At 48.6% G+C, this 12418-nt stretch overlaps 1 protein-coding gene across 3 annotated transcripts in view; it reads right to left on the bottom strand.

The window, feature by feature from the left end:
* ANKRD52 (ankyrin repeat domain 52) overlaps positions 1-12418 on the bottom strand; it is a 1656133-nt gene that overhangs the window by 559450 nt on the left and 1084265 nt on the right. For all 3 annotated transcript variants that reach the window (XM_069653745.1, XM_069653746.1, XM_069653747.1), the window contains one exon: positions 6666-6753. In XM_069653745.1, coding sequence (XP_069509846.1) covers positions 6666-6753 — 88 coding nt within the window. The remainder of the gene's footprint in view (positions 1-6665; positions 6754-12418) is intronic.

Raw genomic sequence — 12418 nt, 5'->3', positions numbered from 1 at the left:
TTTGTTTTATTCACACTGCTTGAAAATTAAATCTATGTCGCAACTGTTTTCAATGTATTTGTTGTATATTTGAGTTAAAGCTAAATACATATTGTATGGGTGTAGAAGTAGGAGACCGACACACACATGTGTAATTCTTTTGGCCATAGACTTTAGTGAGAAAATGAAAGAGAACACCCTATCTGACCACAGTTCTAAGGGGGGATTCCCTGCCTCAACTAGTCTGTCAGGATGCCCATCTGAAGCAAAAAAGTCTACCGTCAGGTGTCCAAACCTATTTCCGACCCTTACACTATAAACTAAAGGAAAAGGAGTGGTCTTCTTGGTCCATTAGAGTGGCTCCCTGCTTCTGAACGACAGCCCAAAGTTCACTTCTGGACGATGCAAATGAAATGTTCTTCTCAAAGGGTACAAATCAAAAATCTCAAAATGTTCCTTGGATTGGGGTTCCAGCAAGGTACATAGAAAGAAAATCTCATATCTTCCCAGTAATCAGATTTTGCAGTGGTTTTTCAAATGCCAGGGCAAGTGTCTTCCTTTTTCTGACCTTTGTAGTGTAATTAACAATGCAAGAGAATGACTCCCTTCTATTGGCTTCTTTCACAATGTTCGTCAACATCAGGGGGAGGGGGGGAGGTAGAACCACACTTTCCCCTGGCCTTTCTCAATGCTCACAGTGTTCACAAAGTTCACAGTACACCTGGCTCTCTACCAAGCCAGGTACTGTGACTATGAAGATGACTTCAGAATCAGATCTTATTGGGTGTGGTCCCATGACCCTTCTTGTCTCTTCGCGGTTCCCAATACATATACCTGGTTCATTATCCTGCCAGGTATTCTTTTTGTTGGGTTCCAGAGCACTTCATGTTGGTTTCTTTTCTCTCTGGCCCCAGGCCTCTTGGTATTTATTTCTTTCTCTCGGGCCCAGACCCATGGTTCTTCTGCTCTGTACTTGGGCAGACAGAACTAAGCAACCCACCAGGTACTGTGATGGTGAAGATACTTGGGGCACTGCTCGATATCGGGTATGGTTCTCTGACCCACTGACTATGGCTTCTCGGCTTTTCCTGGGTCGCAGCAACCACCCGCTAGCCCAGATACTTGAGAGAGGCTTGCCAGTGATCAATGGTCGGTTGCAGGGTTGCCTTTCTTTTCTTTCGTTCTCCCGTGACTTGTTCTCTTGCTGCAGAGTCTCCACAGCGTTTCTCGTCTGTTGCTTGCAGTCTCACGGGCTGCGCATATCAACTCTCTTGCTCAGCTGGACGCCCACTTCGTCTGTGGCTCTGTTGTTCCGTGCCTGGCAGGCCCTTCTGTGACGGCTCTACCTCCTGGTGAGCGTCCCGGTCTCTGCTTTCTGACCAACTCACTCGTTTTGGCTGCCTCCGAATCATCCGGTTCCTCCAGGGAGTAATCAATCAGGGAGCCCAATCAGAGGTCAGAAAAGACTAGGCCATTCATTCAGGTTTTCATAAGTGCTCTCTATGCTTCTGCACTTCTTCCTCGTCCTAGTACTGATCTTGAGGACTCCCAGAGTGAGTCAGTTGGCCTCTACCTCATCTCAGTAAATCAGGAAGATCGGTCCCTTATGGAGTCCACACTCCTCCTCGTCCCAGGCCTTCCTACTGGTTTTAAGGAAACAGATAGGAAGACTAGGGATGGTGGGTTAAGGAAAGGCGGACTCAACAAAGTCAAAGGGGACTACTTATGGGTATCTCAACTGTGTATTGCACAGTTCCCTGCTGGGAATCACATCTGTATCTCTTCAAAAACACTCCCTGTAGAGGTGACAAGGAGGGAGGGGAGAGAGATTGGGCACAGGTAAATATCTAGTGCTATGTCCAAAGATTGTCTCGAAACACTACATTAGTATATAATGAGGGGAGGCTTACCCGCTCCGTGTGGTCTGGTAACTTAGCACGGTGGGTGAGACGGCCCGGAACCTGTGGGCCAAAACACAATGAATACTGTCAATAGTGATGCCTAAGTGCATCGTTTCGGAAAAGCAACAGGTAGCATGATAATTGCTATCTATTTTAACCAAATTGAGTGTATATCCTGTCTACAGCGACACGCGCCGCGTGGTCACTGATGGTTTAGCAAACCTACGAGGACATCCTGAGTCTACACATTGAGTCGCGTGTCTGAGTCAAGGACACCACGCTCGAGGGGAGGGAAAGGGTGGGGGGGGTTGGCAGTCCGAGGCAAACCGCGAGGGGTGGTCGCTTACCTTGGAGCGTTTGTCTCTGTTCGCGTAACAAACCGCGCGCGAGAGATGTGTTTCTCAGCAGGCGGCGTTCGCAGACTGTTTTTATTTCCATTGTGTGCCGCGCGCGCGCGCCTGGCTCTAGCATGGCCGCCCCATCGGAAGGAGGCGGCGGCCATCGCAGAGTCAGGCAACGCGCGTCGCGGATCGCAGGGACATCGGCCAGCCACATTGTGCCTGGAGGGCACTGGTCACCGAAAAGGTATGATTCATTACTATATGTTCAATGGCAATAGTTCACATGACCCCATAGCTCTCACACAGTGCGAGCGAATGCAGAGGAATGCAATGTAGAGAGAAGCAGAAAAGCACAAATCACAACACTATATCACAACATGAAATTAGAGGAATAACCACTGGTCCACTTTCAATCTGGCTCATAAGGATGCCAATGATTGCCAGTGCGTTGCTTCATTCAGCCCAAATTTGTCTGTTTTGAGACGGAAAATCCAAAGTTGTTCCCGTCTGAACAGCAAGTTCTGTATATTCCCCCCTCTGGTGGGGATGGCCATTTTTTCGATTATTGTCCAAGTGAAATCTGCCGGGGTGTGCTTTTGGGCTAGAAAATGTTCCACCATAGGTGCCGTAATCATCTTCGTGCGGATGCATGATCTATGTTCTGCAAGGCGTGTTTTAATAGGACGTGTTGTCATGCCTACGTAGCGTTTGTTGCAGGGGCATGTAATGATGTAAATCACGTTACTGCTGTTGCAGTTCGTAAATGATTTTTGAATCCACGGGAAATGCCACCCTATGTCAATGGAGGTGGTTCTCTTGGTGCTGGAGCAAGCATTACATGCGCCACAAGGAGTGTGGCCAGTTGCTGGGTTCTGTCCCCACAGTGTGTTTGGTTTGGGTTCTATTTCTTTGTATGAATGTACGAGGGCGTCACGTAAGTTCTTCCTTCTTTTTAATGCAAACCTTGGGGTTTCTATACTGTGCTGGCCGACGTTGAGGATTGGCCAAAGTTTCACAATTTCTTTCTTGATCTTGTTGATGAGTGGAGAGAAGCTCATTACTGCTGTTATGTTGTTGGCTTCATTCGGCTTGGCATGATGTTCCATAGTGACTTCGCGTGGGATGTTACTGGCTCGTTTACGTGCCTGTTTAATTATACGTTTAGGATACCCCCTATTGTGGAGTTTAGTTGCGAGGTCTGCTGATTGTCGATTGTAATCTAGTAATGTTGAACAGTTTCTCCGGTATCTAAGGAATTGTCCAAACGGTAAGTTCCTTCTCAAACTGGTAGGGTGGAAGCTCCCGTAGGTGAGTAAGTGAGTTTCAAGCCGTAGGTTTGTTAAACACTGTGCTGTGGATGGTTGCATTTCGTATCTCGAGAGTGAGATCTAGGAAATGTACAGACTCTGTACTATGGGTCTCTGAGAAATTGAGAAAGGGGTTCTGACTGTTGAGCCATGTCATGAACAATACAAGCTCAGGTTCAGTGCCTTTGAAGATGAGTAACACATCGTCAATGTATCTAGACCATAATTCCAATTTGGGTAGCCATGGGTTAGCTGGATTGTAGATTCTTTCTTCTTCAAAGTTGGCTACGTATAAGTTCGCAAGACTCGGGGCAAATGTGGCTCCCATTGCCGTCCCAGAAACTTGTTCGTAGAACGAGTTCTCATAGATGAAGAAATTTTTGGTCAAGGCAATCTCCGCCAATTGCATCACTAGGGTAACTGGAGTTTGCATGGGAGGATCTCTTTCTCGTAGTATTTGCTCAATGACTCTGAGTGTGGCCATTTGGGGGATCTTAGTGTAGAGGGATTCGATGTTCAGTGTCACCAGGATGTTGTGTGCAGGATTGAAAGGGCGGTCCTTGATGAGTTCTAGAACGGCTGTAGTGTCCTTGAGGTATGAACGCATGCGTTCTGGCACGTAAACGAGCCAGTAACATCCCACGCGAAGTCACTATGGAACATCATGCCAAGCCGAATGAAGCCAACAACATTATAACAGCAGTAATGAGCTTCTCTCCACTCATCAACAAGATCAAGAAAGAAATCGTGAAACTTTGGCCAATCCTCAACGTCGGCCAGCACAGTATAGAAACCCCAAGGTTTGCATTAAAAAGAATTTCATGTTGTGATATAAAAATGGCCATCCCCACCAGAGGGGGGAATATACAGAACTTGCTGTTCAGACGGGAACAACTTTGGATTTTCCGTCTCAAAACAGACAAATTTGGGCTGAATGAAGCAACGCACTAGCAATCATTGGCAACCTTATGAGCCAGATTGAAAGTGGACCAGTGGTTATTCCTCTAATTTCATGTTGTGATATAGTGTTGTGATTTGTGCTTTTCTGCTTCTCTCTACATTGCATTCCTCTGCATTCGCTCGCACTGTGTGAGAGCTATGGGGTCATGTGAACTATTGCCATTGAACATACAGTAATGAATCATACCTTTTCGGTGACCAGTGCCCTCCAGGCACAATGTGGCTGGCCGATGTCCCTGCGATCCGCGACGCGCGTTGCCTGACTCTGCGATGGCCGCCGCCTCCTTCCGATGGGGCGGCCATGCTAGAGCCAGGCGCGCGCGCGCGGCACACAATGGAAATAAAAACAGTCTGCGAACGCCGCCCGCTGAGAAACACATCTCTTGCGCGCGGTTTGTTACGCGAACAGAGACAAACGCTCCAAGGTAAGCGACCACCCCTCGCGGTTTGCCTCGGACTGCCAACCCCCCCAAACCCCCCCACCCTTTCCCTCCCCTCGAGCGTGGTGTCCTTGACTCAGACACGCGACTCAATGTGTAGACTCAGGATGTCCTCGTAGGTTTGCTAAACCATCAGTGACCACGCTGCGCGTGTCGCTGTAGACAGGATATACACTCAATTTGGTTAAAATAGATAGCAATTATCATGCTACCTGTTGCTTTTCCGAAACGATGCACTTAGGCATCACTATTGACAGTATTCATTGTCTTTTGGCCCACAGGTTCCGGGCCGTCTCACCCACCGTGCTAAGTTACCAGAACACACGGAGCGGGTAAGCCTCCCCTCATTATATACTAATGTAGTGTTTCGAGACAATCTTTGGACATAGCACTAGATATTTACCTGTGCCCAATCTCTCTCCCCTCCCTCCTTGTCACCTCTACAGGGAGTGTTTTTGAAGAGATACAGATGTGATTCCCAGCAGGCACATACCCAGATGCCCTGCGAAGCCCTGATGAATGTGGCCCACTAATTTGTTCCACAGAAACCGGTCGGCTAGAGAACGACCATACCTAGTGCACAACATGAAATACACAGGTTACGCTCGTTCGGATTAAGGACCCCCTGCCTAAGCATTCAGGAGTCTTTCCTGTAACTATCTTCAGAGAGAACATCGTTGAAGAAAAATTCTTCATTGTTTTTACAATTTCAACCTGCACCTGTTCATCCAGAGAAAACCTATTAAAACTAATGTTCATTTTTCATCTGGATGACAGCTAACACATGCAACAACCAATGCGGTAGAGCATGTGTCTTTTAGCACAACACATGTGCACAAGAGACTATTTGGAAAGCGCAATTAGCTAATTAGGCTTTTTGGCAAACTCCTCCCCACTCGATATAACTGTGTCCTCCCCAGTGTTAAGAAAAGGCGGGCCATGGGGATACCACGTTCTCCCGAGGCCGTCACTAAACCCATAGGGGGCTTCCCTCACCTTGAGATCCACCCCCCTGACCCCTGAGTACCACCCCAGGGACTATCGGGTAGCAGCCTCACCTCCCTGTCCTCGTGGAGAGGGGCTGCCCCTAGGGGAGAAGTGACGACATCCGGGGATTCATCACAATATACACAAAACAAAAAAAGATGACCTGGATGGGCAGAGAGCAACACGGATTACATTACTGATGTGTCCCCATCAATGACCAAGTACAAGTTTAGTAAAATAAACATTTTAAAAAGTGTAATACTCCAGGCCAAGCACTAGATGGCAAACTATTCTAACACCTCATCAAGGATCACCTTTCATATCTGGTGGTTTACACATTCTTGCATAAACAAAAAAAATGTTTTAGTTCAGGGCACACATGGATAAAACGAGCTGCCTTAAACATGACCTATTCAGGTTGTCTGCCCAGATGGCTTCATGCATGTACTTTTAGCAAGTTATTGCAGTCGGATCATCACCATGGCTTACCTCCAACAAACGCTAAAGCATGAATGTTACATTTTCTCAAGGGCTTGCACCATTGCAACAACTCGATACCAATCCTAGAATACAGGTATATATAAGGTGGCTCAGTATTATATTGTGTGAGGTAGAGCAGTCTTATCCTGCCGTGTTTGAAAAACCTGTTAACATAAAACCAGCTAGATAAAATAAAATAATCAACTGAAAAACCTTGAAATCTCTCGAGCTCCCCACACTTCACCTTCAGGAAGGCAAAAAACAACTTACTGGCCATGGGAATCAGTCACGTCAGTAGTGCCCATCCGGTCTCCACTGTCAATCAAAAGATGCAGGGAATCTGTGTTCCCATAGGCAGCTGTCAAGCCAAAAACAAAAAGAAAGCGTTAGAAAGTGACATGGCATAGCCTTTAAGTTGGGTGCGAGCCTTGAAAGCTGACTTGCTATTATCAACAGAGTAAAGGAAGATTCAGCGAGAATGAACAAGGGAGAATTGTCTGCATGGGCCACAGACATTCAGAAACTTAATGGGAGTACTTGCCTGTGTTTACGTCTGTAGGTTAGTTTAAGAAATTGCATACCTGTTACACCAGTGCTCATAAGCTAGCTTAAAGATGCTCTACATGACATGCATAGATAGGCAGAATATTTCATAGTTCACTTAAGGTTTTCTGACCACGTTTGGAAGACTGCTTCACTGATCCCTACTTAATGCATAATGCCACCAGTCTATATCCACTTCTGATCTATAAATCTGTACATTTTACTAGAGCCTATGGTTGATCTGAATCTGGATTATGCACTACTGGGGGTCAGGATATTTCAGAACCCTTCACAGAAAAACGCTGGTTTATACTTTATTGAATATTTCCAAATGGAAATGTTATTTTCTATGCTGCAAGATTGTGTATGTGAAACTGGTACTGTCTATAAATAAAGGCATGTATTAGCATTTTAAAAAGTCAAACACAATGAGCAATTAATGGAGTTCAATACCGTCTGAAGACCAATTTTTACATATTTGTATAGACCTTGAGCATTGTACACAAAAAACATTTACTCCTAAAAGAACGAAGTACATGGGTGCAGATAACAATGCACCCAAAATCATCCAAGTCCAAATCCAATATTACTTTAATGTTGTTTCATCACAAGATCTCAAAATTGGAGCATCATGAAGCACAACACATTTGACCACTAACCTGGACCATCCATGACCATTCCACTAGCAAAGAACCATCCCTCAAAGTGGGGAATTTTGGGGCATCAGGTATTGGGAAATATTTATCTTTTTGCAACTTTCCCTACATAGTTTCCTGTGGGCCCCCAATATATTAGCTTGTTTTCAGACCTGTTGATACTTTTTTAGAGGACGTAAAGCCTCCTACTTCCCTTGCCTTTTGCTCATTTGTTATTGGGAAACTCACCAGTCCTTCAGACTTTCAGTACTGGGAAACTAGGTTTGCCTTTTAACCTTTTGTCTTTTACCTTTTGTGACTTTTCAACATTGCACGCATGATTTTGCAATGCAGTGAAATGGGGATACTTTTGCATCACCCTAGATTTATGAAGACCCTGAGCGGTGCTTCAGCCCTTGTACTAGTGGAACTAACTAGTCTCAACACCGTCTCGAGGATCCATCTGTCTTGAGACTTCGGAAGTGTCCCTGGACCACTCGGTGGACTGACCAGCTCTCTCGGGCGCTACCTCGCCAGAAGCGGCGCCGTTCTGCGTTTACACCTGGAACTTTGGTGGTCGCTGGAACTCACCTTTACCCATCCTGTGAAGTGTCCTGAAGAGGCTATCGGTGAATCTTGCATTTTATTTTTTCTACAGCTGGGGTTTTATCCTTCATATGAAATGAGGGACCCTTGCACCCACAGCTCCTAGGCACCTCACACCAGAACCAACGTGGGAAATCCAACCTCCAACGACCCCCGGTCAACCCATCAAGTAATCTGGGAAAATAAGAGTCAATGGAGTAAGTAAACGCAAAGGATTTGTCTCCCACCTATCATCCATTGGATAAAATTGTGAACCAGTCCCTTTGTATTTTAACATTCGATTCCACTTCCTTTTGGTCATCAAACCTTGGTAATATGGCCTGAAAGATAAGGAACACGTTATTTACCTGTAACTGTTGTTCTCTAGCATGGGTCTGGCATGGATTCACATGCTCATGAATATTCCACATCGTCAGGCTGGGAATCCTCGGTAAAAGAAAAAAAAGTTGCACTTTCACTTACAAACTGTCTTTCTCCACTAAACCAATCACTGAGCTCTGGGTCATACTGCCCGCAGCCAATGAATGGCCCACCCCAACCCTCTCCTCTCGCAGCCATCTTCAGATTTGGTAGCACGTAAAGTGGCAGTATGTAGAGGGGCAGGGGTGGGGGGGTCTTGCATGTGAATCCATGCCAGACCCATGGTGGAGAAACAGTTACAGGTAAGTTAATTGTTCGTTCTCCAGCACGGGGTCTGGCATGGATTCACATGCTCATGAATAAAGAATACATAGCAGTACATACATACACAACCACGGGAGGTGCCAAGGCTCAACAGAGGCAATTACTCTTACCTTCGGACCAGGCTCACCTTTAAAATGAACAGGTTGTGCAGCACTGCTTGGCTGACCCTGAACTCCTCTCTGGAATCCCTGTCGACGCAGTAGAATTTTACAAAGGTGTGCGTAGACCTCCACGTAGCAGCCCTGCAGGTGTCCAGCAGGGGCACAAGAGACAGGAATGCCGTTGTCGCTCTGGTAGAATGGTCTCTCGGAGGGCCAGGCAGCGGTCGGTTTACCAACCGGTGACGAGTGATGCAGCCGGAGAACCACCTGGAGATGGAAGCCTTGGACAAGGCCTTCTCATGGTTAACAAGACCAAAGATCACAAAAAGTTAAGAATTCTTCCGGAAACTTTCTGCGAGCCACATAGAACTTCAGCGCACGCGCCACATCCAGCGAGTACAAAGTCCTGTCAGCTGGGGACAAAGGCGTCGGAAAAAACGCAGGCAACACCAAAGGTTTGTTGAGACGGAATTCCGACGGAAACTTCGGCATGAAAGGGGGGTGCGTCCTCAGCACCACCCTCGTATTGTGGAAAGTCAGACAAGCTGCTTGCAGGACAGGGCCTGGACCTCAACTACTCTCCTGGCAGAGGTGATGGCCACGAGGAAAGCCCTCTTCCACAAAAGGTACTTGAGAGGAGCTTGATGCATAGGCACGGAAGGGACATCCATGAGCCTAGTCAGAACCATGTTGAGTTCCCACGCCCGGGCGGGCGACTTCACCGGCGGGAACCACCGGAAGAGGCTTTTAAGAAACACCTTAACCAGACAGTGTGACCAAAGAGAAAACAGTCCTGGAGATTTGGTGTAACGGGATAGCCGCCAGATGCACTTTGATGGAGGATTGCGCTAGTCCCGCCTTGGCCAAGGACAATAAGTACAGAAGGATCTGCGGGGCCATGACCCTCAGAGGGTTGATCTTCTGTGTCCGGCAACACGTCGCGAAGCGCTTCCACTTGTGCCCATAGCACTTAAGAGTCGATGACGATCTGGCCCTGGCAAGGACCTCCCTGGAGTCCGCCGGAAGCTTGTACCCACCGAACTCAAAGGCTGCAAGAGCCAAGTCATCAGGATCAGCGATCCTGGGTCGTGATGCAGGATTGCGCCCCTTTCTCTGGTGAGCAGATGAACGACCACGGGCAGCTTGACTGGTGGTGACGTTCTCAGGCTGAGAACGTCTGGGTACCAAATCTGCCTGGCCACACCGGGGCGACGAGGATCATCTTTCACCAACACCATTTGAGTCAATTGATGACTCGCAGCAAGAGGGGCAACGGAGGAAACGTGTACAGGAACAAGCCTTCCCACGGGAAGGAGAACGCATACCCCATGGTATTTGGCAGGTCGAATCTTTGACATTTGGAGTTCGTTGGTGTCGCAAACAGGGCGATCTGAGGTCTGCACCACTAGAGGAAGAGACTGTCCACTTGATCTTGGCGAAGTTCCCATTCATGGCAGGAGCGCAGCTCTCTGCTGAGGGAGTCGGCAATGGTGTTCATGACCCTCCGCAGGTGAAAAGGAACGAGGTACATGTTCTGGGCGATGGTCCAGTGCCAAAGGTCCTGCGCCTCCATGGAGAGCGCTGGGGATCCGCCCCCCCAAACTTCCTGATGTTGAACATAGTAGTGGTATTGTCTGTGAAGACCTCACCACCTTGCCCTTGAGGGACGAAAGGAATGACTTGAGGGCCGAAAACACTGCTCGCAGCTCCAGGATGTTGATGTGGAGACCCCTCTCTTCCGGTAGCCACAGGCCTCTGGCGTTGAGATGTCTGGTGTGGGCTTCCCAGTCCTCCAGCGAAGCATCCATGCTAAGGAGAACTCTGGAAATCCGTGCCCCCGGCGATGTTGGAGCAGATGCCTCACCACCTTATCGCTCGACGGAACTCCTCGTCGAGGACAATCTTGTCTGTGAAGCTTCCGGACACCTGGGTCCAGCAAGCATCCAGGAACTCCTGAAGGGGTTGCATCCGCAACCTGCAGAGTCTGATCAGATAGATGCACAACGACATCATGCGGAGCAGCGACTTGATGGTCCTCATTGTGGCAATCTTCAGTGCCAACAGCCGTCACACCTTGCCCAGAATGGACCCTATTCTGTCTTCTGAGGGAGCCGCCAGGCAGGAGACTGTGTTGAGCCTGGACCCCAGGAACAGAGCGTCTTGCGATGGAATCAAGCAGGACTTCGGATAGGTCACAGAGAACCCCAGCTCTGACAGCAGCCTGACGGTCCTCTCTGTGTGATCGCAGCAATCTCCCTTGACTTGGCACGGATGAGTCAGTCGTCGAGGTATGGGTTTACCTGCATCCCTTGTAGGTGCAGATGGGCCTCCACCGGTGCCAGGCACTTAATAAAGACTCTGGGCGCCGACTTCAGTGCGAAGGGAAGGGCCTTGAAATGGTAGTGCTTTCCCTGTACAACAAAGCGAAGGAACTTGCAATGTTTCTCGTGAATGGGGACATGAGAGAATGTGTCCTCTAGATCCAGTCATGACAGGAAGTCTCCCTCCTCCAGGTGGCCGAGCACGTGTTGCAATGCGACCATCCTGAATTTTCTGGGACTTGATGAACTTGTTGAGTCGTCGTATATATTGAGAATGGGCCTCCAGCCCCCGGTCTTCTTTCTTTATAAGAAGCATCTGGACTAAACTCCAGAGCCCTGGAGACGCTTTGGGACCAACTCCATCGCCCCCTTTTTTAACATGGCCCGAACCTCAAACCGCAGCTCAAGGATGTGTTCTTCATGCCGGGCCACCAGCAGCCACCACCAAGACGATTTAGCCTGGATCACTTGGGCCTTCACGGGCAGGTCGGACACCTTATCCTGTGGCTTAGCCTTCTCTGGTTTCTACCGCAGCTTCCCAGGGGTAGCCGACTTCCTCTTCGACGAAGAACTGGAGCGATGGCTGGAGATGGAGGCCGATGGAGAAGAATATAGCGTCCTGCTCGACGAGGGACCCGCTAGCGCTGCGACCCCGGAGGAAACAGACTTGCAGTGCTTGGCCTCGTCTTCGGACTCCACGGATGGCGTGCCCTCAAAGGACTTAGAAGCCCGCTCTGACTGGCCGGATGTGGGTGAGGCATGCCCCTGTGAACCACACGGGGTAGAGGACTTGGCATTGAGTCACGCCGCAAATCTGCTGTGCCGATCCTGGACTGTGCGCTTGGTAAAGGCACGATAGATCTCGCAATCCTCCTCCTTGAGCACCAGGTGGAGACAATTGGGGTACTGGGAATGCTTGACCTACTCAAACACATTCCTCAACCGCAGTTGGTGCAGAGCGTGAAGAGGAACCCCCGTCGTCCTCCTCCAACGACATGGTCAGGTGTGTGGTGTAGGCCTGATGGCCTTCTGGAATCTTCGAAGAAAAAACACTTGACGATTCTGTCCTTGAGGGGGGTTTAAAGACGCCGAAAAACAGATCCCTGATTGGCGGATGAAGAGACGAAGAGCAC

The sequence above is a fragment of the Ambystoma mexicanum genome, chromosome 3q (assembly GCF_040938575.1).
Source record: "Ambystoma mexicanum isolate Mex_15411 chromosome 3q, UKY_AmexF1_1, whole genome shotgun sequence".
NCBI lineage: Eukaryota > Metazoa > Chordata > Amphibia > Caudata > Ambystomatidae > Ambystoma > Ambystoma mexicanum.
The sequence above is the reverse complement of the archived record's forward strand: the minus strand, read 5'-3'. Positions and strand labels throughout refer to the sequence as shown.